Here is a 27,364-nt window from a genome sequence, read left to right on the forward strand (position 1 = left end):
ACCGTCGCGACCAAGAGAAGAGCTTGCATCCTGTGCCTGTTTAAAGCCGGTCAGGCTCTACTATTAATGTGACTCGTGTGAGACTTTCGAGGTGTCACAGCTGGGACCCGGTGGTGAGATTCCAGCTCCTAACGCAGGGGCTCAGGTTCAACCCTTGGTCAGGGAAGGAGACCCCACGTGTCTCACATAAGACACAGTGCAGCCGAGTAAATAAAAATAAAATTTTAAAAAGGCTTGCAGCTGAGTTTACTAGCTATAATACGACATGTAACCGCCGGTCTTTCTGCAGTCTGTGGCTGTGAACAAAGCCCTCTCCTGCAGGACGACCTCATCCGGCGTCTCCCTGTGTCCCTGATGCGGGCTGTCTCCATCGCCCCGCTTACAGACACATGAGCTGCAGCTCCACGGCGTGTGAAGTGGCCAGAAGTCCCCTCTTCTGTAGGACGAAAATATGATTGAAGACGGTCTGGAAGTAGACCCCAAATGCAAAATAGTCGCAAGAAGAAAGTTCAAGCACAAGAGATATAAGCTCGGTTGTATTTTTTAGAAGGCTACCGTAGATTCAGATGGATAAAGAATTGAGCTTTGTTGACTGCATTTTCTAAAAGAAAATGAGCTGCTCCATTGACCTCAGAAATGTATTTCTCAGCTTATCTAACAGCAGCCAGGGAGACACCAACCAACAGTTTTCTTTAAATGTGAAAGCAAAAGTTCAGTGTACCTGCTGGTGGGGTCTGTGTTCTAAGGGGGTGCCTACTGCTTTTACCTATTTTATTTAAAATGGGGGTCCCAGGTGCACTGGGACAACCCAGAGGGTTGGGATGGGGAGGGAGGCGGGGAGGGAGGCGGGAAGGGGGTTCGGGACAGGGGGACACATGTGCGCCCGTGGCTGATTCATGTCAGTGTGGCAAAACCCACAGTATTATAAAGTAATTAGCCTCCAATTAAAATAAATTAATAAATTAAAAACACGTGCGGGTGCGGGTGCAGGTGATGCAAAACTGTATTGAGGTTGATTTACCCTTTGTTGGTTTCAGGTGTGCAGCAACGTGGTTCAGCTACACGCTTGCGTGTGCGTGCGTGCATGTGTGCGTGCATGTGCGCGCACATGTGTGCATGCGTGTGAGTGCGTGCGTGTGTGCGCATGCATGTGTGCGCGCGTGTGTATGTGTGCGTGTTTGCATGTGTGTGTGTGCGTAAGTGCGTGTGTGCGTGCCCTTGCGTGTGCGTGTGTGTGCGTGTGTGTATGCATGTGTGCGTGTGTGCGTATGTATATGTGTGTGCGTGCATGCGTGTGTGCACGCGTGCGTGTGTGCGCGTGTGTGCGCGTGCGTGTGTGCATGCATGTGTGTGCGTGCATGCGTGTGTGGGTGTGTGCGTGTGTGCGTGCATGTGCACGCGTGTGTGCATGTGTGTGCATGTGTGTGCATGTGTGTGCGTGCGTGTGTGTGCGCGCACGCGCGTGTGTGTATGTGTATCCCGGCTTCCTGGGGGCTCACTCTGAGGGCTGTCGGCGTGGCCCATCGGGGGTGCGCGCGCTGCCCTGACCGTCCCGAGGGGAGCGCGCCCCTCTCACCCGCTCTGCCTCTCTCCCCAGGCCATGTGGCTCATGCTGCAGAAGGACGAGCCCGAGGACTTCGTCATCGCCACGGGGGAGGTCCACAGTGTGCGGGAGTTCGTGGAGAAGTCGTTTCTGCACATCGGGAAGACCATTGTGTGAGTAGGCCCCGCGGGCGTCCCTCCGCCTGCCTGCAGTCGGTCTCGCCATCTGCCCTTCTAGAGCAGGCAGCAGACGCTCTGTCCCGCTGGCAGAGTCCCCGTCACGCGCGGGTCACCACCCACACTCAGTCCTTCAGAAGTTTATCTTTTTAATTTTTGAACATGCTTTTAAGCTCTTAAATTTTTTAACTTCAAATGTTGTATCATGGTTTATACATGCTTTACTGGGATTTCACTGTCACTGATTCCTCTAAACAGATCAGTGTGAGAACGTTATACAATCTGTTTTTAATACATTCACTATATACTTAAAATTTTGGAAACCACAAAAATTTACAGGACAGTTTCAGATGTATTACCAGCAAAATCCTTTTCTCTGAAGCACTGAGAGCGGGCTGCTGACCCGAGGCCCCATCCCCGTGGACATCGTGTGCTTTCCCCATGAGCAGTGACGCTGCTGAACGTGGGCACAGGATGGCCAGGAGATCCCACTGGTGTGTGAGCAGCGTCCAGCCCGTGGGTGTCACTGAGGGCCTCCGCTCAGCCAGCGCTACCCCTTATACCAGAACAATCCACACGCTGCACCCACTTGTTGATCACACGAGTTTTGCGGTCGCGTTTTTGGTGGAAGCTTGGGGCCAGTCCATCCCTGTGGATGGAGACTCTTTTCCGGTGATTGCTTTATTGAGGTGGGATACGTGTAAATGCTAAGTCACTTCAGTCACGTCTGACTCTTTGTGACCCCCGTGGACTGGGGCCCCCCAGGCTCCTCTGTCCATGGGATTCTCCAGGCAAGAACACTGGAGTGGGTAGCCATGCTCTTCTCCAGGGGAGCTTCCGGACCCAGGGATCGAACCCGTGTTCCTTACATCTCTTGCCTTGGCAGGAGGGTTCTTTGTCACCATCTGGGAAGCCCATGTGTAGCATAAAGTTACCCCTCCCTCAGCCCCAGCAACGAAAACTCTGCTTGCAGTCTCTGAGTGGGAGGACCCCAGGGACCTCGTGTAAGTGGAACGACACAGTTTCTGTCCTTCTGTGCCGGGCTCACCTCACTGAACCTGATGTCCTCAAGGCCCGTCCCTGCTGTAGCTCGCGCCAGCACGTCGCTCCTTCTCAAGGCTGAGTAACGCTCCGTGGTGCGGTTGGACCACGTGTTGCTTATCTATCTGTTGTAACAGCTGGGTTGCTCCTCTTCGGCTATTGTGAGCTGTGCTGCTGTGAACACACAAGTTCCTGAGTCCCTGCTTTCAGTTCTTTGGGGGTAAAAGCCTAAAGAGTAGAATTTCTGGGTTTTATGGTAACTCTGTGTTTAACTTCTTGAGGATCTGCCAACTATTTTCCCAAGGTTCAGTTTTAAAATATAAGAAGGGGCTTCCACTTCTAACTATGACGGAATAACAGAAATTCAGTTAAACCTCTACCTTGAAAACCTAGGAGACTGTATGAAATATATAGAACAACTTTCGGACAATGGGCAGCGCAGGGCCATGGGCCCTGGCAGGAAAGGAGCGAGCAAGGTGAGCCCTGCAATGGCCTGGCTTCCTGGAGGCACGGCCTCCACCTGGGAGGGAGGAAGAGGCGCTGCTACAGAGAGGACAGAGGTCAGAGCTCAGAGTCCGGGGCTGTGGAGAGTGCGGATGAGTTCTAGAAAGGTGTGATCTACAAAGCAAAGGAGCTCCAGAAATGTGCATCAGGATCCCCGTGAGTTCCTGCCAAATACGAGGAAACTCCACGGGCTTGGACAGGAAACGGCCCCGAGGTGGGACTGAAGGCTTCTCAGGGCGTTCCCGCGGCCGAGAGGCTCGTGAGCTGCAGCCGCCACCGAGCCACCTCGCTCGTCACTCAGAGGATGGAGCAAGTCCACAGAAGGCCCGAGCTCGGAGGTGGGGTGACCCTGAGTGGTGGCTCCTCTAAGGCCAGGCCAGCAGAGCTGACACACAGACTTCAAGGGCTTCCAAGTCACTGAGCCTCCAACCGTTGCAAAGCCCTGTGTTCTTCAAAGGAAGACAGTAGAATCTAGACTCAGAAGCGTAATTTTCTTAACGCTCAGCATTCAACCAAAAATCAGTAGGAGTGTCGCGAAGTGGGAAATGACCTAAAGCCAAGAGGAAAGTCCGTCCACAGAAGCAGACTGAGGCCTCATAAAGACAGTGGTATGCGCTCATAGGGAAGGCGAAGTGGCCACTGTGACCGTGTCGAGGGAACGTGAGTAGAGTGAGGAGAGATAGGAAATATGTGTGTGTTTAATAAGAGCCGAATGCAGCCTTCAGAGATGAAAAATGGAGTATCTGAAATGAAGCCTCCCTCTTGGCGTTGAGAACAGATCAGACACTGCGGGAGAAAAGCTAGGAAACTTACACACGTTGTACTAGAAACTAGAAATGATCCAGAATGAAGCGCAGGAAGCAGCAGACTGGAGGGAAAAACTGAGTTTGATTAGATTAACCTGTGAGACAAAATCAAACAACCTAACGTGCACAATCAGAGTCTTGGGGAAAAGGGGGGGAGAGGACACAGGAAAAGAATTAAATAACAGCCCCAAGTTTCCCAAACTACTGAAAATAAATGCTAAAGAGAAAACTTTAAAAGGAGAGTTACGTAGAGGGGAACTAACATAAGAAAGCTTTGGGATCAGAAACTATGCGAGGCAAGAATTCCTTGTAGCAGCACCCTTAAATTGCAGGAGGAGACCTACGCCCCGAGGTCTGTGCCCGTGGACAGCATCTCGGAAATGGAGGCGAGTTAAAGACTTTCCAGACAGGCGGAGGTTGGGAGGGCTCGTCACCAGCAAACGCTTAGATGGAAGGAAAGCAGCAGAATGAGGGGCGGGAGAAGCAGCCGGAATGTAGGAAAATATGAATTCTCCCCTCACTTTAGAAATTCCTTGAAAAGTAGCTGACTGTTGAAAGTGCAAATAACAGCAGTACGTCTGTAGTTTTAATACACATAACGGACCTGAATGGATAGCGCAGACTGCGCACTAGCAGCAGCGCTGAGAGCGGGGACAGGCTGGAAGCCTCGCATCCGCGCTGTTGCAGGACTCTGACACCGGATGGGAACTGGCGTGGAGCTGTTTGAAGACAGGCTGCAGTTAGTCAAAGAATGTGCTGCGCACTCCGGAGAAACCACTAGAACAGAGCAAAATGAAAGGTGGCCACGAGCCGGCACTGGAGTCAGAATGCAGCCCGGAGGCTGCTCGTCTCAGAGCAGCTGGAGAAGAGGGGGTGGGGACAGCTAGCAAATGGGGCTGAAGGAGAGAGATGCTGCCGCGCCGACAGGCACGCCCACGGCGAGCGCCCCGAAAGCCCAAAGGAGCGGTGGAGCCGGACTCGGTGAAACACCGACACGCTCCTGGCACGGGACACATTTCAGGTATAAACACACAGAGAGGTTAAAAGTAAAAAGGTGAAAAGGAAAGCATCCAGATACTACCCACAAGGAAACTGGAGTGGCTGCATTTATATGGGATGAAAAAGGCTTCATTTACTCAGAAGGAATAAAGAGCCCTTTCGTAGTTTAAAGGGTTGATTCTTCATAAAGACATAATAATTTTAAATGTATATACACCGAGTTGTAGATGCTTCAGAATCCTGACAGAATGGAGAGGAAAAAAGACAGACTTAATGTCTGTGCACCGCGGCACGCCTTTCTCTGTGACTGCGATACAGGTAGACAGTCTCTGCAGATACAGAAGCGAGCGTCTTTAACCCTAACTGGCATTTTAGAGCTCACCACCTGACACACTTCTCAACAACTCACAGGTCAAACAAAGAAATCACAAGGGAAATTGGAGTAAATTCTGCATTAAATGAAAGGGAAAGCAGCATACCAAAATCTGCGGGGTGCTGGCAAAGCAGTGCTTAGAGAGAAACGTGTGGCTGTGAACACTGGTGTTAGAACGCAAGAAAGAGCCCAAACCAGTTATCCCAGCTTCCATCTTAAGAAGCTTGACAAAGAAGAGCACATTAAACCCAGCGCAAACAGAAAGAAGGAAACGACAAAGATAAAAATAGAGATAAATGAAGTAGAAACGGGAACATGATGGGGAGAATCATACACCAAAACGTGGATGAACCTCTATCCAGGAAAAAAGAGACGGCAGAAATCATACGCAGTAGAAATAAAAGACTTATCATCCCAACAAGTCCTCCAGACGTTGACAGAATGGTAAGGAAATACTATGAACAGATTTTTGCCAATGACCTTTTCAAATTAGAGAAAATGGGCAAATTGCATGAAAGACACAAATTGCCAAACCTGATTCAAAAAATCTATAAATTTTTGTAGTTCTATATGTATTTTAAAAAATGAATTTTTAATGTTTAATGAAGAAAACACTCCCTTCCTTCCTTTCACTTAGAAGAGAGAACACTTCCTAACTCATTTGATGAGGCCAATATTACCCTGATGCTAAAAATAAAAATATTACATGAAAAGAAAGATACTGACTAGTATTTCCAGTGAGCATAGAAACAAAAAATAGCAACAGAATATTAGCAAATCGAAATTATCCATATATAAAGAGTTGGTGCACCGCGGCAGAGTGGGGTTTATTCTAGGAACGCAAGGTTGGTTTAACATTTGAAAATTAACGTGATTCAACATATTAAGAAAACAAAGAAGCCATATTTTTTTTCAATAGAGGCAGAACAGACATTTGATAAAATTTAGCAGCTATTATTTTTTAAAATTAATTTCAACACACTAGAAATTGAAAGAAATTTCCTCAAGCTGATAAATGGTCTTTGAGAAAAACCAACAGTTAGCATCATAGTTTAATGTGGAGGCTGAATGCTTTTCCTCTAAAAGTGGGGCTCAGGGCAAGGCTGTCCGCTTCTGCCAAACCATTTCCACATTATCCTGGATCTTAGCCACAAGGGAAGAAAGAAAAAGAACGGGAGGTGTGTGTCTGTCTTATTCACAGGTAGCTTGATGGAGTACATAGGAAACGTAAGTGATCTACCCAGAAAGCCAGGAAGACTAACAGGTGCATTCAGCAGCATCACAGGATACAAGGTCTATATACAGAAGCCAGCTGCATTTCTGGGTGCTGCCACTCAACAACTGGGAACCAGACTTTAAAAAAAAGCACAATACCATTTAGAGCAGAATCAGAAAAATGAAACAGAGATGAACTTAATAAAGTGCATGAAAGATGTGCACACTGAAGTCTAAACGACATCGATGGGAGAAACCAGAAAAGCGCTACGCAAGTGGGGAGGTGCGCCAAGACGCAGTTCTCTTGGGATCAGTCTGCAGATTCAGTGCGGTTCTCCCGCTTTGGAGACGGCGTCTTGTGTTCAGCCTTCTGTCCCTGGTCCCCTGGGCTAACGCCTTTTTAAAAATACCTAGCACAGACCTGTACACACTGAGACTTCTATAGAGAGGAAATGCCTTAGAAAAGCATGTGTCCAGTTCATCTGGAGAATATTGAATATTACAGCCCCTCCTGGAGAATCACCAGTAGAGTCTGTGTGACGTTGATTAACCCAGCGCTTCTCAAGCTGACCTTGTATTGGAATCCTACTGGAACAACAGAGCCGCGTGGACTGCCAGCTGGGAGTGCCCTCTGTCCTTCAGAGCCCCGCTGCAGCCTGCGTCCCCATCCCCAGAGGCGGCAGGAAAGCCTGGCGTAGTCTCGCTAGAACCCACGGCAGATCTCAGGAGAGGCCTTCACGTCGTTCCAGATGATGGACCAAACCACCAGCTAAGGCTTCACGGCATTCAATATCGCCTTTGAGTGTCACGTACAGTTTTGGCAAAACCAAAACATTTTCCCGAATCTCCCACGAAGAGAGCAGGTGCCAATGGTCCGTCCAAGACACCGGGGCACTGCCCTGTGCCCCCAGCCGAGCCTCCTGCCCGGCGGCCACCTGCACCCCGAGCCTGCATGGCCGGGCGTGGGAACAGAGCGCGGCGATGCACGCTCTCACAGCACGGCTGAGACACAGAATTCCTTCTCAGGGCCAGATAATGAAATCACGATGGCTCTCTGAACGCTGTCTGGAAGTTGCATTCTATTGTTTGTTTTCTTTCCAATTTCCTTCCCTGGATCATCTCCGGGCCCCACGAGTAGCATTCCGATCTCAGCTGGAACAGGCTGGAGAGTTGGGAGAGTCAGGACCGCTCCGGGCCAGCCCCGCTGCAGCTGGCCTTCTGACGGGCCGGCCAGGCCTCCTTGGGAACGGCTTCCGCGCAGTGAGACATCAGGCAGTGACGGGCAAGGAAAACAGCGAGCCGGAGCCGGGCCTGGAGGGCCCCTTCCCCGTTACCACCGGCTTCCTATCCCAGAACTCAGCGTGTCGTCTCTGCACGCAGTGTGCTGTGGCATCGGGTGAGGGGCTCCACGTGCAGCCCCAGGCCTGGGTCCCCGCTCCACCGCCCCCGCCCCACCCCTGGGCCTGGCCCCCCACTCCACCGCCCCCTGGGCCTGGCCCCCGCTCCACTGTCCCCATCCCCCTGGGCCTAGCCCCCCACTCCACCACCATCTGGGCCTGGCCCTGCTCCACAGCCCCCCACACCCCCCAGCCTGCCCCCAGCTCCACCTCCCCCCTACCCCCGACCCGGGCCTGGCCTTGCTCCACCGCCCCCACCCCCGGGCAGCAGTTAGCTCTGGGCCTCACCCGAGATGGGGTGAGGGCCTGCCTCTCAGGGATGGGAGCCGGTGAAACACGTCAGCACGCGGGACGCGCCGAAGCGGGCTGGAGCGTCGGGCACTCTGCCCTGTTTGCTGTTTGTGAGGAAACAGTGTTGATGGAAAGTGACATTTGTCTACGTGAATGCTAGGGACAAGCAAAGCATGAAACCAACAAGATCGGGCAACCGATGCTATGTCTGGGGACTAAACAGTCGAGTCCCACCAATGCCTCACACTCATGTGACCAGGAGGAGCCTACAGGCGTGCTCAGCAGAGAGGCGGGCAGGGAGGGAGAGGACAGGCCCTCAGCTCGCGCCCGGGGGGCTGTGGCTGTGATGAGGACTCCCCTGCTCTCCGGGAGTAATCACCTTCTGGCAGAGCTAGGGCGTCTTTTGGCTGGTCTGTCTCCTGTGGAGCACAGGTCCTCCGATGCTAACTGCTGAGAAGCGCTTGGGGATCTAGTTAAAATGCAGGTTTGGAATCGGTAGGTCTGGGCGGGGCCTGAGCATCTAACAGGACCCCTGCGATGCCAGATGTGGGGGCTGCTTGGCCCCTGGACCCCACTCTGAGCAGCAGAGCCTGGGAGATCACAGAACCTCAGGCCCAAGGTGGACCCGACAGTCACCATATCTGAGCTCTCGCCCCTTCTGACCGCGATCTTAGGTCGCCTGGGACCTTACCCTCCCTGGCGGACTGGGCATTCTCTGCTTGAGGCTGAACCTGCTTTGGGTCCTTTCTGAACCTTGCATCCTGCCCCGCACAGTGGCAGACAGTTGGTAAATCAACATTTTCATGAGTCGGTAATGGAAAACAAATATTTGGAAGTTGAGAGTGTGACTGTGTGTCTGTGTGTGTGGCATGAGGGTGGGAATGAGGGCAAACTGCTGTAAAGTGAAAACCCTGGACTTTCTAGGTTTTTCCACGAGGACTGTCATCCAGGGAGCGCCTACAGCCACCGTGGTGCCTTCTCTACTCTTTCTTTCTGCCCTCACGCCTCCAGGGATCACGTAAACGCCAGTTGAATTGAACAAGACATTGGACTAGTTAATTATCTGATAAACTGAGATAGAAGAAATCCTCTGAACACCAGTTCCTGCCTTCAGTGACTTTGGATTGCTCTTGGTGAGACAGAGTTCTGAACAGCTGGAGGCATCCCTACCTGTTTTTTTTTTTTTTCCAAAGTAGGAAAGAAATTGACCAAGAACTGATGGGGGTCTCCAAGGTGCAAGAGCCAGGGGGTCCAGAACTCTGGTCTAAAGCGAGAGGAGAGCCAGGCATTGATGGAAGTCTCCTGGGAGCCCAAGAAACATGTCGGTCACCTCTGAACTGATGGGGACTCGGTTCCACAGTTGTGGAGGAGGCAAGTTCTTTCAGCAACTTAATTTATATAGTGGCTCCCTTACCTCGAAACCTTTAATGGCAATCTGTCACAAACAGCCGTGGAAATCGGAGAAAATCCAGGAGCTCCTCTTTTGGGAAACACTTCATGTGCTTTCCTGTAATACTTTGCCTTTAAAACATTTGGCCCTTGGATCCCAAGAGAAGGTGAAGGTTTGTAAACCCAGGACCAACATCCTTGTTTGTAGCGGACTTTAGGTGATGACGCTTCCAGACTATAGCAAGAGGGTCAAAACCTCCGTCTATAGAGTCACGCTCCATGTCGAAAACGCCACAGAATCGTCTTCTATGTCACTATCTCCTAGTTCGCCTGCATTTTCTGTCTTAACTACCAGACCTATGTATTTGTTTTGCATGAAAACATTGTGCAGGAGACTAATTACATTCATTAGAGGAGATAAGGAACAGGAAGGCAGATGTGTTGGCGTTTTCATTTTAAATACAATGCTGGGAGCTGGAACACAGGTGAAAAAAAGCAAGAGGACGTAGAAGAATATGCAGGCAGATGAGTCATCTGGACCGCCTCCATGCCCTCTCCTTCATTGTGGAAGAAGACAGTGCACGTTTCAAGAAAATCACCCATGTCCTTTTGTGATTTGCAAATGTATCATGGGTCTCTTGTGTCAGGACTGAGTTTTTAAATATCCTTTTGATTCAAAATCCATGCTGCTTTAAATAAACCTCCAAGGTTCTTATTAGAGTGAATAGTATAGAAAAAGTGAATACCCTTCACTCTACAGTGGAGGCAATTCCACGTCTTTTTTCCTAAAAACAAGTACACTTTTTGTTTATGTTTTCTTATGGCATAAACTATGATGTTTCATTGACATTGTGTTAAACTCCCAAAGTTGTGAGGGATGAAATACATAAATCCTTATTTTCTTCAATGTGCATAGTACTCATGCTAATAAAACCGAGCTGTGCGCTGTCCAGGTAAGAGCAGTGCTCCGTGTGTGTGTGTGTGTGTGTGTGTGTGTGTGTGTGTGTGTGTGTGCGCGCGTGCGCGTGTGACTGTGAGTCTGTGAGTGTGTATGTGTGTCTGTGTGAATGCGTGAGAGTGTGTATATGTGTGTGTCCATACGTGTATCTGTGTGCCTGTTTGTGTGTCTGAGTGTGTGCATGTGTATTTGTGTGTCTTTATGTGTATATGTGTGTGTGTGAGAGTGTGTATATGTGTGTGTCTGTATACGTATCTATGTGCCTGTTGGTGTATCTGTGTGTCTGTGTGAGTGTGCGTGTGTCTGTGTGTGTGGGTGTGTATATGTGTATCTGTGTGTGTATGTGTGTGTGTGTGCATGTGTGTGTGTGCATGTGTGTGTACACGTGTGCATTTGGAGGAGGCTGTGTGTATATGTGTATCTATGTGAGTGTGTGAGAGTGTGTATGTGTGTGTGTCTGTATACGTATCTATGTGCCTGTTTGTGTATCTGTGTCAGTGTGAGTGTACGTGTGTCTGTGTGTGTGGGTGTGTATATGTGTATCTATGTGAGTGTGTGAGAGTGTGTATGTGTGTGTGTCTGTATACGTATCTATGTGCCTGTTGGTGTATCTGTGTGTCTGTGTGAGTGTGCGTGTGTCTGTGTGTGTGGGTGTGTATAGGTGTATCTGTTGGGGGGTGTGTGTATATGTGTATCTGTGTGTCTGTGAGTGTGTGTGTGTATGTGTCTATGAACATGTGTGCGTGCGTGTGCGTGCGTGTGTGAGAGTGTGTGTGTGCCTGCATGTGTACCCGTGTGCGTTTGGCGGGGGCTGTGTTCTCGGGGTTGTTGTCAGTGTGAGGCTTTTCTTCCCGCTTCCCTGTCACCTTATCACTTATTAGGTAATAAGTGATGTGAAAAGGAAGCGCTTTTCTCTTGCACTCGAAGTGATGCATAAACCAAACAGGCCAATACTTGTCTTGACTAATTTTCTGTCATTAATCTTGTTAAATTCTGAGAAGAGAGTTGTAGGAACAGCCTGCAACCATGAGAAAACCACCGCATGCTGCTGGGGTGGGGGCGGCGTTCCGCCAATGGAAATATTTATGATAGTTTGCGGTATCATAACTATATTTTCAGTCAAAACAACAAGGGCAAACCTTATTATACGTTTAAAAAGAAACTCATTTCTAAACGCCTCCTGGCTGAGATAACAAGCGTTTTGTGTTCATGCACATTCTTCCCCTAATTAGGGATTGTTTCTTGGGGCGGGGGATGGGGCGGGGGGAGGTGGAGTGTGGGTTGGTGTGTGAGGCTTCTGGCTGGCCGCTGGGCTTGGAGGACGCAGAGGGGACTGCAGGGAGGTGGGGTTGGTGGGGGGTCCCGGGAGTGAGCCCATGTCCCATGTCTGGGTGTCAGGGCCCCAGGAGCAAGCCCGTGTCCTGTGTCAGGGCCCCAGGAGTGACACCATGTCCCGTGTCCTGGTGTCAGGGCCCCAGGAGCAAGCCCGTGTCCCGTGTCCCGTGTCTTGGTGTCAGGGCCCCAGGAGCGAGCCCGTGTCCCGTGTCTTGGTGTCAGGGCCCCAGGAGCGAGCCCGTGTCCCGTGTCTTGATGTCAGGGCCCCAGGAGCGAGCCCGTGTCCCGTGGCCTGGTGTCAGGGCCCCAGGAGCGAGCCCGTGTCCCGTGTCCTGGTGTCAGGGCCCCAGGAGCGAGCCCGTGTCCCGTGGCCTGGTGTCAGGGCCCCAGGAGCGAGCCTGTGTCCCGTGGCCTGGTGTCAGGGCCCCAGGAGCGAGCCTGTGTCCCGTGTCCGGGTGTCAGGGCCCCAGGAGCGAGCCTGTGTCCCGTGTCTTGGTGTCAGGGCCCCAGGAGCGAGCCTGTGTCCCGTGTCTTGGTGTCCACTGTGAGCCCTTCTGTTGTGCATGCTGAACCTTGACTGTGTCCAGTTGCTCTGTGGGAAAACCCCACCCTTCCAGCTTGTCGCTTCTGATGAAGTTTCTCCAGCTGTATGTTAGGGCTCTACTTGAGCAGAGTCAGGCAAAGGAGCGTCCAGGCTCTGCCTTCTTTCTCTGGAAGGTTCCGCATGTTTGCTCACATTTGGGGCCGCGCTGGCCCACGTCTCCTCTCAGCAGCCCCACCCCGGAGCTCCAGCTCCCTGCGGTGGCCTGCAGCCACCCTCTCTAACATCCACACCATCTAGCCAAGTTGAGTGGCCTCTCTGACGCTGTGGGGTAGAGATAGCGTCACTCGGCATCTTCCATGGAGCTGGGAGAGAAGTGGACATGGGTTGGGCCCCTCGAGAACGTGGAGGAGACGCTCTGAGCAGACCCGAGCCTCCTCCCGAAGTGTCCGTGCGGAGACTGGCCCTGCTCACCAGCCTCCACTCACCGCTGAGGCGGAGCCTCCCCGCTTGAGAAAGCTAAGCCCTCGTTTTACGTTTATGTGAACTCCTGAGATACTTAGGGTTTTAACCCATTAAAAAAAAAATATATATATAACAGCTAAAGCGATAGGAGCTTCGACTGAAGTGGCAGGCGTCTGGATGAGCAGTGTGCGCAGATCCGATGCTGTCTGCCTTGGAGGCTGGGGCAGCCCTCGCTACCTCTCACGGACGGCTGATGCGGTCCTCTGCATAGCAGGTCAGTTACGGTCTTTAGCTAAGGGTCCATCAGATCTCAGAGTGCCTGCTGCCTCTGAAGGTTACCTGATGAAACAGGCTTTGACCTGAACACAGAGCAGGCGCTCCATCCACGGGCTCCCTGCCCGTTTTCTTCTTCCTTTTTACTCTCAGAGCCAAACTCACCCAAGACAACCAAGACCGGTGCTTGTGCTTGAGAAGCCAGGCTTTAATGCAGTGATAAGGAGAGGCCATCATTTACAAATCTGTGCAAACAGCTGCGGATATTATGGAAGCCTGTTCTATCACCACTTCCGAAGGAACGGCCTCACGACCGTGGCTGGAGTGATGTCGGCAGGGAGGTGGAGTCCCAGCTGGAGACGAGGCTGGGAGCTCCGAGGAGGGCCCCCATGTGGGTAGAGAGGCCTGAGAACAAGCGCGGAGGCCGCTCCGTCACCCAGCTGTGGCCAGGACCAGCCTGGCCGCTCCGGGCGGGTGGGCGGTGGAGGGGAGGGGCGAGGAGTGGGGCTCCGCGCCCGCTCTGCCTCCGTCTCGCCGCCGCCCGTCTGCGGGGTCTCGGCTGGGAGACCCTCCCGGGGCCCTGCCCCGCCGTGGCTGCTCCTGCCGGGTGCTGCCTGGTCCTCTGACCCCGCCGCTCCTCTGCTGTCCTGCGTGGCCGCCAGGCTAGAGGCCCCTGGAGGACAGAGACCCGGGCGCTCAGCCCCGGCTCAGCTCAGTGCCCGACACGCAGGGCCCGCGGCGAGGACAAGGGGTGGGGGACAGATGAGCGAGCTCGGCCAGGAGTGGAGGAGCCCCTGGGGACGCCCGGGGGCTCTGGGCTCTCCCTTGCCCCTCCCCACCACTGCCCACCTGCCCGTCAGGCCGCTGCCCAGGTGCTTCCTCCTGTGAGGCTGGAGAAGCCCCAGCCACAGTCTCTGCGTGAGGACAGGCCACCCCAGCTGAGTTCGACACAAGTACCACAGACAGGTAAGAGCCATGTGAAGACGGCGCAGGTGTCCGCGGCACACGGCGAGGCCGCTGGGGGTCTCTGAGTGTCCCTCTGCTCTCAGCTCACGCTGCGGGGGCCAGCCCTGGTCTCTCTCATGTCATCTCTCGAGCCACCTCATTCGGCCTCGTTAGGCTGGACCACCCGGGCCCTGTCCACGGAGCTGATCACCCCCGTCAGAGGCCCTGCAGATGAAGCTGACAGAGGACAGTGAGAAAGGAGACACTTCTCCCTTTAACAGTTGCCAGTGATGCTCATGGGAGTTCCCTCGACGCAAGGAGGTCCAACCAGTCCATCCCAAAGGAGAGCAGTCCTGGGTGTTCATTGGAAGGACTGATGCTGAAGCTGAAGCTCCAATACTTTGGCCACCTAATGTGAAGAGCTGACTCATTTGAAAAGACCCTGATGCTGGGAAAGATTGAAGGCGAGAGGAGAAGGGGACGACAGAGAACGAGATGGTTGGATGGCATCACCGACTCGATGGACATGAGTTTGAGTAAATTCCGGGAGTTGGTGATGGACAGGGAGGCCTGGTGTGCTGTGATTCATGGGGTCGCAAAGAGTCGGACACGACTGTGACTGAACTGAAGTGAGTGATGCCGGTGATGAAGGATGCAGAAAAGATGCTGACGGTGCCCCCAGCCCCCCAGGAAGCAGCGTCCCCGCCGGAGGATGCCTGCAGTGGAGGGAGGGGAAGCCACTCGCTCTCCTCTCCCCTCACGCAGGCCGCAGACCGTGCGCCTGGGTGGCACGCCCGGCCTGGTGTGGAAGCCCCGGGGATGAGTCCCACGGCAGCCCTCTTCCGGAACGCGGGCACGAGGGTTAAAGTTTAGCCTTTGTGTTGTAGTTGGTTATTTGTTCACACGGCGTGGCAGCAGGAGCCGGAGTCAGTGGCGGTGACTCTGGCTGAGGGGCGGAGGAGAGGCTCTGCAAGGGGCCTGAGAGCCCCCTTCGCGCCCTGAAGCCCCCGCCGGCGCTGCCCTCCGGAGTCTCCCTTCCCCCGCCCGCGTCTGGGACGGTCGCTCCACGGGCCTGGGGGGCCCCAGTGCCGCCTCCGTGCGCACAGACCGCTGTCCCTGCCTCCTCCGCCTTCAGCTGCTTCCCCAGCGTCGTGGCCGTCCCAGTGCCCCCACCGAGAGGCCCCTCCTCCCGTGGCGGCTCGCAGAGGCGCAGGGCCCAGCTCTCCTCGCGGCGGCGTCCCCACCCAGCCCGCCCTCCGCTCGTCCGGCCGCTGGCTCTCCTCATCAGCCTGGGCCGTGCGGGGTCCACCTCCACCCTGCCCGTGTCTGCCGCCTCTTGCTGGGAGTCCGCCGCTGCGTTGCTGGCCTTTCCCTGCCACGACTCCAGGCCGCGCTCTGATCTCCGTCCGCCCCCCCGTCTCTCAGAGCCGTGACAGACACGTCGCAGCGTCAGGACGGACGGACCCCGTGTGCGCTCCAGGGGCCGCCGGTTCCCGCTCGTCGTAGACCAGCAGTCCTGTTTCTCTGCGTTTGGCCCATTTCCCACTCGACCGTCCCTCGCCTGCCCCGTCAGCCCCGGGCTCTCCCCGGGCGTGTCGCCTGGAGCAGCCCCTCTGCCACCTTGTCACCTGACCCCGCCTGGACAGGTGGACGCTTGGCAGCCCCTGTTTTCCGACATCTTTTTGAAACCTCGTGGTTTGGTTTCCTGAGACCAGTGCATCTGGAAGCACATCTCTTCTGCCCTCGGCACGAATAAGGGGCCAGTGTGCATCTCTTGGTTGGAAACAGCCTTCCTTCAGGACTTGGAAGGCACTGCTTGCAGGGGCCGCCCTGCCCATCCCCGAGCCCACCCCCAAGCCCATCCCCGACCCTGTCCCGTGTTCTGAAACTCCGTGCCGTGGGCCACTAGTCCCACCTAGCGTCTGGGTGCTCGGTGGGGCCCTTTCTGTCTGGAAACATCTGTTCTTCTCCTCTGATCCGTTTTCTTCATTTATTTGAAGACAGTTATTTCCTTCACTCTCTTTCTGGAAACCCTGTTATACTGACCTCTCGAGGCTGTCTGCTGATTTTATCTTCCTTTTTGATATCGATATCTTTTTGCTCTACTTTCTGAGAAATTACCTCAATTTTGTCTTCAAAATCTTCTCTTGAGTTCTTCTGAATTTTTTCCAATTACTACATCTTTTGTTTTCAAATTGTCCTCTTTTTAATGCAGTGTCTTGCTTTTGTCTCCTGGGGCCGTGTCGCCTTGCAGCTCTTCGCGGTGGCGCCTGTGAGCCGTCCTGTTCGCTCTTCTCTCACTCATCCACACCCCCCCCCCCTCGTCGGTTCTGTCTCCTCCGAGTTGCTGTCTCAGCTTATCTCTTGTGACCCCTTGTCTTCGTAAGTGTGGTTTTCCTCACATGCGTCTGGTAAGCCTTAGTGTTGGGCTCATATTTGAAAGTGGGGGCCTAAAAGCTGGTTGGGGTTTCTAGGACCTAGAGCTCGGGGGCTCCTGGTCACTCTGGGGGCTGTGAAGGGCTGTTTGCTTGGAGAATGGAGCCCAGAGGGCGTCCCTAGCCTCCCCCGCAGAAGGGGCCAGCCTGACCCCAGCCCCCACCACAGAAGGGGCCAGCCTGACCCCCACCTGGCTCCTAGAAAGGGGTACCCTGACCCCCACAGCCTCTGGGGGCCGAGGGTGCCCAGCGCTCACGTACAGCCCACCCGCATGCTCTCCGCGTGGGGACCCCGCCTCGGGGGCGCAGGACCGTCCCTCCTGCCACCGTCACAGGGACGCTGAGGCTGCCGTCCGGTGATGTGGGCCGCGGCGGCCTGGGCCCCAGCCTGCTTCCAGGGGAACCGAGCCCCTCCACCCTGAGCACCCGGGGCTGCCCTCTCCGCCTGCCCACTGCCCGCTCGCGAGCCTGTTTTCGGGGCTCCTGCCCCGTCCTTCACACTCGTCCGTCTGCTCGACAACACAGGTTGTCTCTTCTCTCCCGCGGTCCGGCCCTTGTAGACTGACCCATGTCTGCAGGTGGGTCGAGGAAGGAGGAGGAGGGTGCAGCCAGCCTCCCGTCCAGAGCCGCTGCCTCTCCCCAGCCGCCCGGGGCCTCGACCTCCCGGCCCCACCCGCCCGGCTCCAGCAGCGGGGCCTGCAGTGGCCCCGCAGGCTCTGGAGGTCCGGGCTCGCTTCACCCTGCTTGCTCCAGAGGGGCTCCTGGGTAGGGAGGCCTGCGCTGCCCCGCATCTCGCCGTGTGGCGCTCAGTTCTGCTCTCAGTGCTGCCTCGGGCTCTTAGCGCTCCTTAGGAGCCAGCAGTTGAGCCCACAGTTCGAGTCTGCGGGATCCCACGCGGGGAGCGCCATCTCAGCGAGCAGGCTGCGCTCCTGCCGACCGGCGGGACCCTCACTCCCCGCCAGCAGCGCACAGGCCGCTCTGCGCGGAGTCACCCGTTACCTGCCCTTGCCTCTCGCTGGTGAACACAGCGCTCCGTGTCCTGTTGCAGCCCACGGCTTCCTGGGCCTTGGCCGAAGCGTCTGCCTGCTGCCTGGTGCCGACCAGAAAGTGGCTCTGCGGCTCCGTCCCACTCTGAGCCCTTCGCTCAGAGCCGTGGCCACGGCAGCCGTGGCCGCAGACGCCCCTGCAGGCCGGCCGGCAGCATGGGGCAGAGGAGACCTCTGTGTGGGCAGCTCACACTGCAGGCGCCCGAAGTGCCTGCTCGGTTCTGCCAGGCGGGCCCTTCCCCAGCTGTTCCCACCTCAGCTGCTGCGACCGGGGCTGGTGTTGGCCCAGGACTGCAGCGCAGCCCAGTGAGCCCGTGACGCTGGGGAAGGTCGCCCCGAGCCCGCTGTCGGCCCGCCGGTGTGGACGGAACCAGATGCACCCCCAGGGCGGAGGCTGAGGATGTGCCCCTGACTCGTCTCCTGGACCCGGCGGACGACTGGTCTGCATGCCGGACCCCAGCGAGGCCTGTGTTCTCTTCTCCAAGGATGTTTCCACTGTTCAGGCTTCCCCGGCGGCGCAGACGGTAAAGCGTCCACCTGCAGTGCAGGAGACCCGGGTTCTATCCCTGGGTTGGGAAGATCCTCTGGAGAAGGAAATGGCAACGCACTCCAGTAGTCTTGCCGAGAAAATTCCGTGGACTAAGGAGCCTGGTAGGCTACAGTCCATGGGGTCCCAAAGAGTCAGACACGATTGAGCGACTTCACTTCAAACGGTAGTTTAAAAAAAAAAAAAGATGGTATTGGGAAAGAGGAGGAGAAAGAATACGGAACAGAGCCTTAGGTTATGGCAAAGCCTGAGACCGTCCGTTTCTAGCTCTGTAGAAAAAGTCCTCCAGCCCCTGGTCCAGACACGCGGAGGGCGGTGTCCTGTGTATCCGTGTTCCCACATGAGTGTGGCCCGTCGCACGTTACATGTGGGCGAGCACGTGCTTCTGCAACCCCGGCTCCGTGCAGATGCGTCAGGAAGGTGTGTGAGCTTGCTTTTCTTTGTGAGTGTGACATGTGCACAAAACTAGAGGTGAAACATGCTCGTGAGGAGCAGCTGTCCTTTCGTTGACTAGAAGCGCTCCCACAGAGAGCGCCCGCGGAAACGACCTTAGAGCTGCACAGGAGGCCTTTGGGAACCTTGACCTCACCAGACCCCCTCCCTTGTGTGGATGCTGGCCGAGGCTTGGTCTTCATCCACCTGAAGTCACAGGGCTTCCCGTCTCACAGCATCTCTAGTCTGCATATCTAAAGCGTGTCCAGGTGAGTGTTCCAAACGCTTAGCTCTGAGCCTGCCAAGTGAGTCTAGGCAAGGGTAAGAAAATAAACCAAATAAGTAAATAGCCAAACACCCTTTCTTGAGTCAGTTAATTAATAGAAAATTCATGGAAAACGCCAGTTGTACACGTTACCGTCCAGCATAATCTGCTGTAACTCTCTGGGTGTTGTGGGATGTTTTTCCGTGTTTGCCTGTAGTCTGTGGGCAAGCCCAGTGTCCTCACAAACTGATTATTTCTCCAGCGATGAAATGTGATCCCTGTGCTGTCAGAAAGGGATTTAGACACAGAACCTCCGGATGGTCGATCAGAAATAAAGCTTGTGATGCTGGTTTATGTCCCTGATACCCGACCTTTGTGCAGAATGCAACCGCGATCAGCGTCTGATCATCTTCAACGACCCCTGTACGGCATGTGGTCCAGTGGCCAGTGTGATACTCTGCTCTTCCCCCCAAGCCCCTGCGGCTGGTCGGGGGCACAGGACTGCCCTGTAGTAGGGCTCTCCGCCCGCCGATATAGCAAAGGTCTGAGATCAAGCATTGGAGTCAAACATTATACCCTGCAACATATTTCCCTTCTTTGCCAAAAAGTTTCATTTGTGAAAATAATTAAAATTATGTAGTATGTTTCTGTTTGAGTATTGGTTTGTGGAAACGCAGAGGTCAGCTCTAAGCCAGAGTCTTCGTTTCTATAAAAGTGAGAATGTAAAATCGAACTCCAGTGGGAAGCCAGTGTTGAAACTTGTGCGCTTGACTCCTGGACTCACAGTGGAGGCTGTGCCTGGGCCCTGAAGGGCGGGCGGCTGTGGGTGTTTACAGGGGAAAACGAGTCCAGAGGGCCTCGCAGCTGAGTAAGAGGAGGAGAGGCTGGCAGACCCTTTCTTAGCAGGAAGTAACCGAGTCGTTACATAGTTTTGGAGGTTTAGTCACCTGGGATTTGTCACTGGGGCCCATGGCTGCCTGGGTACAGCAAGGTAACTGGTGTGTAATACCAGGATGATGTTAACGGTTCATTAGGACATTAAACTTGTTCTAAACTGGAATGCGTTAAAATTACAATAAATACACCTAAAACTCAAAAAAAAAGGCGGGGGGAGAGACAGAAGCGGTTACTCCATAATAACTGACTTTATCAAGGATAGTCTAAAGAAGCACGAAGTCTTTCCCTGAAAACTGCGGAATTCCTTATTCTGGCTGATCTCTTCACTTCTGAGGCCTCAGTTCTGACTGCATTGTGATTTTCTTTAAAAAGGCAGGGGAGCCCCTGAAATGGACCTGGGAAGGCCCTAAGGCCGCGGCTTAGCCTGTGCTCCCGAGTTCGCACGCTTCCGTGCTGCACTGGGTACCCTGGCCAGCCGCTCCCAAGCAACTCAGTGCTGATGACTAAGTCTTTATCTCCTTTCCAGGTGGGAAGGAGAGAATGAAAACGAAGTGGGCAGATGTAAAGAGACCGGCAAAATTCATGTGACTGTGGACCTCAAGTACTACCGACCCACTGAAGTGGTAAGACTCTCGGCCGCGTCTCCACTGGCCACTCCTGGGAGACCGTCCCTGGACGCCGCGGCCAGGCTGCCCAGCCCCACACTGGGCGATCTGTGACCCTAGCGCCTTACCCAAACCAGAGCCTTGGGAGGCGAATCCGGGGTGCTATTCTTGGCACAAGACACACTGCCGTATAAAGGAGAGCAGGGGTAGCTCATACCCGGGGAAGGGTTGGTTTCAGAAATGGAGACTCGGGCCAAAGGCAGGCCCGTCAAGGTTAGGCCTGCTTGATGGCTGAGCCCTAGAGCCTGCGGGATGTCCGCCTTCCCAGGGCCCCGTGACCTGCAGGGTCTGGAGGTCCCAGCGCACACGCCCCTGCACACATTCACACACACACTCACGTGCACTCTCAGACACACTCCTGCACACACATGCACACACACACACACACACATGCATTCACGTGCACTCACATACAGTCAAATGTACTGAGTCACATACACACGCACTCACTTGCATACACGTACTCAACACTCACATGAACCGATGCACACAACCACATGTATTCATACAGTCACACACACACACACACACATGCACTCACATACACACACATGTACACATGCACACACACACACAAACCTGAGCCGTGTGAGCCTGTACACTTTTTGAGCCTCAGCTCGAGTGTGGTCCTGGGTGCGAAGCCTCTTCTGGCCCGTGGACTGGCCGCCACCGAGCTTCCAGCTTTCCCTCTTGGATCTACGTCGCACGCTCTGCAAACCATGTCATAACATGTGTGACAGCTTGTCAGACTCATCTCTTTCCATGTTTTTCTCCAAACTGTGAACTCTTTGAGGAAGACTCTTTTCCGGTCTCCGACGGCAACAGACGCGGCGTGAGTGCCGGTTGGCGGGTGGGTGGGTGGATGGTGCGTGGTCTCTGCGTGCGCGGGCCCCTGTCTGGAGAAACAGCCTGGAGGCGTCAGGGCGCAGCGTCCCCCTTCCCTCACTGTCTAAGAATTCCTGGCTGGGTGTTGCCATTTAAACGTGGGCCACCTTCACTCTGGTGATGAAACTCAGAGATTTAAAGGGACGGACCTGGGGTGATGGAAAGCAGCGTCTTGAGAGAGGTGTACAAATGTGGTGGTTCCCGAATGAAATGTGTGTTAACTGTGAGCACGTTACCCTGGAACCTGTTCGACCTGTGTTTTGAACTAAATTCCTGTCTGCCGCGCCACCTTTCAAGGTCAGGAAAGCCCCGCCAAGGAGGGTTGAAAGTGAGCGTGTCTCTGGTGATCACCCGTCCGACTGTCTTGTTTCAGACAAAGGAGAGGCGTCGCTTCTCGCGGCCGTCCACAAGGGCGGGGCAGCGAGGAGAGGAAGTGTGCAGGGCTGTCCGGCCGGGCGGGGCGGCCTCTGCCGGCGGCGAACAATGGCGCGCTGTGCCGGCGGAGTGGGTGTGCCGGCAGAGGATGTGCGGGCCGGGAGGGGGCCCGCGGCAGCCTGCTGACGCAGCAGGGGGCCCTGCCCTGCAGCCCACGCCCGCCGCCCACCCGGCCGAGACGCCGCAGGCTGTCGTATTTCTGGAACCTAAACCGGCAGCCTTGTGTCCCGGCTTGCGACGAGCATTGTCATGTCAGAGTGGGAGTGGACGGGGCCCCTGCACCCCGTGACACCGTCACCCCGGGCCTTCTTTCCAAAGCCAGGAGCCTGCTACCAGCGGCTCGTCTGCCACCCTCCCCTGGGGACGCTGGGGCTTGGTGGGGACGTGGCACGAGAGAGCCGAAGCCCCCGTGGCCCGTCTTTCCGGCCAAAGCTCCGCGTCCGTCCGTTCTTCTGTTCCCGCGGACACCGTGGTGGCACCTGCTCTGCAGGTCTGTCCGCAGAGGGCGTCTGAGCCTGAGGGCGCCGCCTGGCTCCGTGGGTTCCTCTCGCCCATCTGTCGCCCCCGGGCCCCCGTTACTGCTGCGGGAGCCTGTCCTCCCCGCCCCGCTCAGGGCTCCGTGGGGCATGTGCAGTGAGGCTCAACTTTTCACCTCATTCCTCAGCACAGCAGCTTTCCCAGAACTGAGCAGTCTGACAGGCTGAGGCAGAGCTGCCCGAGGCACTGTGTTCCTCCAGGTGAAAGGGGACCAGACCCAGAGCCACCGCCGTGAGCTTGCACTTGGGTCTGGGCCCTGACCAGCAGCCAGGGGGGTTGCTGGGATGAGGCCTGAGAAGTGCTGGGCGTGGGGGCCGTGGAGCCCCCGGGGCCGGCGGTGGCCTGCCCTTGTCTGTGGTCAGGTCCATCTTCCGAGGCCACAGACTCCTCCCTCCTCGGGTTCTAGAAAAGCTCCTTCCCCTGGTCATTTCTGTCCTGTGTCTTCAGCACCCAGCACACCCCAGAGCCAACCGCAGAACCAGATCACCTTAGGGTCCGGTGTGTCGAGAGACTGCCAGGGGGAGTGCCAGACAGGAAGCCCGGGGCAGGCTGTAGGGACATGGCAGGCCCCGAAGCACCAGCGCCCGCAAGCAGGGCTAATGGGAGGCGCAGATCTGTGTCGTTTTGTGAACAAGATCCAGACCGAGGAAGGCTGTTTGCCCAGCAGAGCCCGGCACAAGGACGCCACCGGCGGCTCTGTATGGAGCAGGACTCCCGGCCGGGACCTTCCCCTGTTGATCTCACCACGGCGGGCTCCTCGGTCCTGCTCCTGCTTCGTGCGGAAGGTCCTGCTCCTGAAAGTGTGTGTCTGAGCTCAGAATGCTGGCATCCACTTAGAGCTGAGCGGAGTCCTGTTCTGGGTCTCTCGGTGGACACCACTGGGCTTCCCCTGAATGTTTAGTTGTTTGACTCGGGTGGAGAACTTGACTCTGGAAACTGGGCTTCACATTTCCCAGCGTTGGTGACCACCCTGTGAAGACTGGGCCCCCCTTCTCTGGGTGCACGCTATGCGGAGCCCTGGTGATGCGCGTCCGTGCCCGGGAAGAAGCAGGGTTGGGTTGAAGGCCAGGCGGCCTGAGTTCAGAAACTGTCCATCACAGACGGGTCACCTCGAACCTGTCACTCCTCGGTGCGTCTGTCTGCCTGTCTTTAAAAATGGGGTTAGCAGTCAAACTTCTTTCAAAGAATTGTTGTAGAAGTGATAGTCAGTTCCACGAACTGCTCGTTAGAACAGTGGTGCGCAGTGAAACACCCAGCCTTGACGCTGTCGTTGTTGGTCATTCGTTCTTTCAGCAAATATTCGCCAAACCCTGCGTTAGACCCTAAGAATCGAGCATGGACGACACACACCCTGTCGCCACGGGGGTGTAGGTGGAAAGAACAGGTCAGTTACTCAAGCCGACTGCCTTCTGAAAGACAGACTGACATCGCTGGTGGATTGTGCGTGTTAACTGCTAACAAGTCAGTGACGTGATACAGTCAAGGCTTCTAGCAAACGTTTTACTGTGTACTTTGATTTCTTTATTCTTGTTTTATTTTCATTTTTATCCTTTCTGACCCTGTCTCTGAAAATTCAGTAGCAATTCAGGGATATGGAATTATCATGTAAATATGAGAAAATTAACATTAATTTATTACTTAATTTAAAATAATAACAAAGACATTTTCTTTTTGTCTGAAAATTTTTAACTTGGGAAATTCACAAAGATTGGATTAAGAAGTATTCATCCCAACGTGGCAATTGTTGATCACACCAAATGGTCAATTCACTTAAAGAAAGAGAAGCTAAGATTTTCTTTTTTTCAGTGAAACAAACAAACCAAAAAATGCCTTTTTTTTTTCTGCAGAGCACTTTAAGAAATATCATGGGAAATGCATTCACAGACCAAATTTGGAAGCACCTATTTTTCATGAAAAAATACATTTAAACTCTACTGATGATGGAGCTGAGTTTCCCTCCCTGTCCTGTTTGTCTCTAACATGGACTTTTCTTGATGTGATGTTTCCAACATCCTCTACTGTGACTGGCTTTTGCTTTCTTTACCTAAATACATTATGTTTATTCCCGTTCTTTATAGATATTAGAAAAAAGTCCCGAGTTAAAATCTAGATCTGGGAAAGCAGTAACTTCAAAGAAGGCAAAGCCAGTTAAAACAACACCTTCCTTCAGCAGAAACATGTGGCCTGTTTCTAATCAAATTACCACACGCTTGTCGAGTTGTCCCCTCTGCAAACTTTTCCTAATATTTTTCTGTAAATGATGTTAAGTTAAATGGCCCATAATTGCTTGTTCTATCTCGTAGCCCTGTTTAGAATAATGCAGGGTAACACTTTCCAGACCTCAGGAATCTGATCTGTCATCAGAGGACTTGTATAAATACCAGTTAGGCCTTCGCCCAGCACCACCCCGAGCCTCTGCAGGGGTCTTGAAAAGGCCCCTCTTCCCGTGTCTGTGCTCCCGCCCCAGCAGGAAGCTGGACCTGCCTTCCCCATGGCTCCATCTTCCTCAGCCCCCCTGGAGGCCCCCTATCGCTCAGTCCCGGTCCTCTGACCCCCAGGGCCCTCAGCCCCCACCTCCGCCCTCCTGCCCTCTGTGGGACCGGGGAAGAGGAAGGTGGCCGGGCAGACGAAGGGCAAGCCGCCTCTCTGCCGGGACCAGGAGAGAGCGGCTGGGCTCCCGGCTCAGTGTCCGCCCTCTCGTAACCGGCAGGCGCAGTGGCGTGGATGCTGTCAGCGGTGCGTCGCTTCGGACGGAGCTTCCTCTTTGTAATTACTCCCTGACCATCTCACCACTCGTGTTTATAAGGAGTTTATGTCTCGCAACCACTGTTGACGCCCTCCCAGGCTCCGCCCTCCCAGGCCCCGCCCTCCCAGGCTTTGTGTCCCTCCTTAACCGCGCTGCCCCTCTCCTTCCGGGACAGACCCGCGAGGGCTGTGCACCTCGCTGTCTGCAGCTGGACCGCGGCCTGGGCTCCTCCGTGCAGGGCCTCCTCCGTGCAGGGCCCCCGGGCAGGCAACACTCCTCCTAAAGCCTGGGCTCCTCCCTGGCTGCCCACCCCTCAAGACTGTTTGCATCTAATGAAATAGTAGTTGTGTCCCGACTACAGTGCCCCCGACTTCCTCCTGTTGCTCCTTGCAGGGTTCATGATTATACCTGGATCAGAATGGTGCCATTCAGCCGTAGGGGAAGAAGGTACAGATTCTAGACGAACCCCTACTGGTGCAGCGAATGGTGCAGCCTGCGTTAGGAATGCTGGTCTGCGCGTTTCCTGATGCATGACAGGTTTCCCGGATAAGCCAGAAGGGTTCCGCCTCCTAAACCTGGTGTAAGAACGCCTAAACTAAGGAACGGGTCAGCACCCAGCCGCATATAGGCTCTGCAGCTTTTAGGGTTCGTTACTTTGCCAACTAAGATCCGTCTAGTCAAGGCTATGGTTTTTCCTGTGGTCAGGTATGGATGTGAGAGTTGGACTGTGAAGAAGACTGAGCGCCGAAGAATTGATGCTTTTGAACCGTGGTGTTGGAGAAGACTCTTGAGGGTCCCTTGGACTGCAAGGAGATCCAACCAGTCCGTTCTGAAGATCAACCCTGGGATTTCTTTGGAAGGAATGATGCTAAAGCTGAAACTCCAGTACTCTGGCCACCTCATGCGAAGAGTTGACTCATTGGAAAAGACTCTGATGCTGGGAGGGATTGGGGGCAGGAGGAGAAGGGGACAACCGAGGATGAGATGGCTGGATGGCAACACCGACTCTATGAACGTGAGTCTGAGTGAACTCCGGGAGTTGGTGATGGACAGGGAGGCCTGGCAGCTGTGATTCATGGGGTCGCAAAGAGTCGGACACGAGTGAGCGGCTGAACTGAACTGAACTGGACTGATAGGGATCCCTTAGTGCGCTCACCACACCCACACCTTCAGCTTCTCAGAAGACGGAGCAGCGCGTATAGAGCAGACTGTCTCTATCTGACTGGGGCCTTAGAGGTTTAACCCTGAAGCAGCCTCACTGGATTCCTGCCATGGAAGCGAGTCCTCGCAGCCCATGAGAAATGCACAGAGACATGAAGCAGGGTCCTCAGCCGTAGACGGGGGGCAGCGTGGAAGCTGTGGGCTGGTCCGGGGCAGGCCAGCGAGGCACTCGCCGGACCGGGAGGTGGCGGCCGGACAGCGGCACATGCCAGGACATTGCAAACGGAGATCGCGGGGCCAGGGCAGGTGGGACAGTGCCGCAGGACAGGCGGCATGTGAGGGCCCGCGGTGCAGGAGGGGGGCTGTCACCCCATCGGGATCCCCTGAGGACCCCGGCAATCGTTCATGGGGCAGGTGCAGGGCACTGAGCTCTGGCACGATTTCGGAGCCTCAAGCTGGCGCTGCGCCTAGGGGCCTGCTGTGGAGGGGGGTTTGGGGCCTGATGTGCACGAGGAGCATTGAGGGGCATTTAGGGGAGGGGGTCGTGAGCAGGAGTTGGTCCCCCGCAGGCAGGCATCTGTGGGTGCAGGAGGTCAGTCTTAGAAACCCAGCTGAGGAAGCATTTATGTCCAAGGTCCAGGAGGCCAGACTCTTCAGAGGGGTAAAGGGCTGACGCCAAAGAGCTGACGTGAGCTGGCAGGCGGTGCCCACCCCCAGTCCAGGCAGACTGAATTTCAGGGGTGAGCAGAGACCTACTTTCAAACTGATGTGCCCGCGAGGCGGGATGCAGAGTGTTTAGCTCCTGAGGATGAAAGGCTCATCTAAGTATAAGGTGCTTTGCACCGCGCGTTATCGCTTTTATTGCTGTCATCATGGTTAATTATCACCGTCAGCATCGTCGTGTACGCCCGTGGAACCATTAGTTATCAGAGGCCATCTCAAAGGCTTCTTTGAGCCATCTGCTCCTGAGGTTTCCTGTAGCGTGTGCCTGGTTCTGCTGCCCGACGGCTTTGGGCAGAAACGGTCACGTGCTCCTTCACTGCCGGCACTGCCTCTGAACCG

General features: G+C 54.8%; 1 protein-coding gene across 1 annotated transcript in view; it reads left to right on the forward strand.

Annotated features, from left to right (window-relative positions):
• The window catches only part of GMDS (GDP-mannose 4,6-dehydratase), a 424,316-nt gene that overhangs the window by 352,110 nt on the left and 44,842 nt on the right, over positions 1–27,364 (forward strand). The window contains exons 8-9 of the mRNA XM_068960695.1: positions 1,598–1,716; positions 20,400–20,496. Of these exons, the coding sequence (XP_068816796.1) occupies positions 1,598–1,716; positions 20,400–20,496 (216 nt within the window). The remainder of the gene's footprint in view (positions 1–1,597; positions 1,717–20,399; positions 20,497–27,364) is intronic.

Source organism: Capricornis sumatraensis, chromosome 22 (genome assembly GCF_032405125.1).
Source record: "Capricornis sumatraensis isolate serow.1 chromosome 22, serow.2, whole genome shotgun sequence".
In the NCBI taxonomy this organism is placed as follows: domain Eukaryota; kingdom Metazoa; phylum Chordata; class Mammalia; order Artiodactyla; family Bovidae; genus Capricornis; species Capricornis sumatraensis.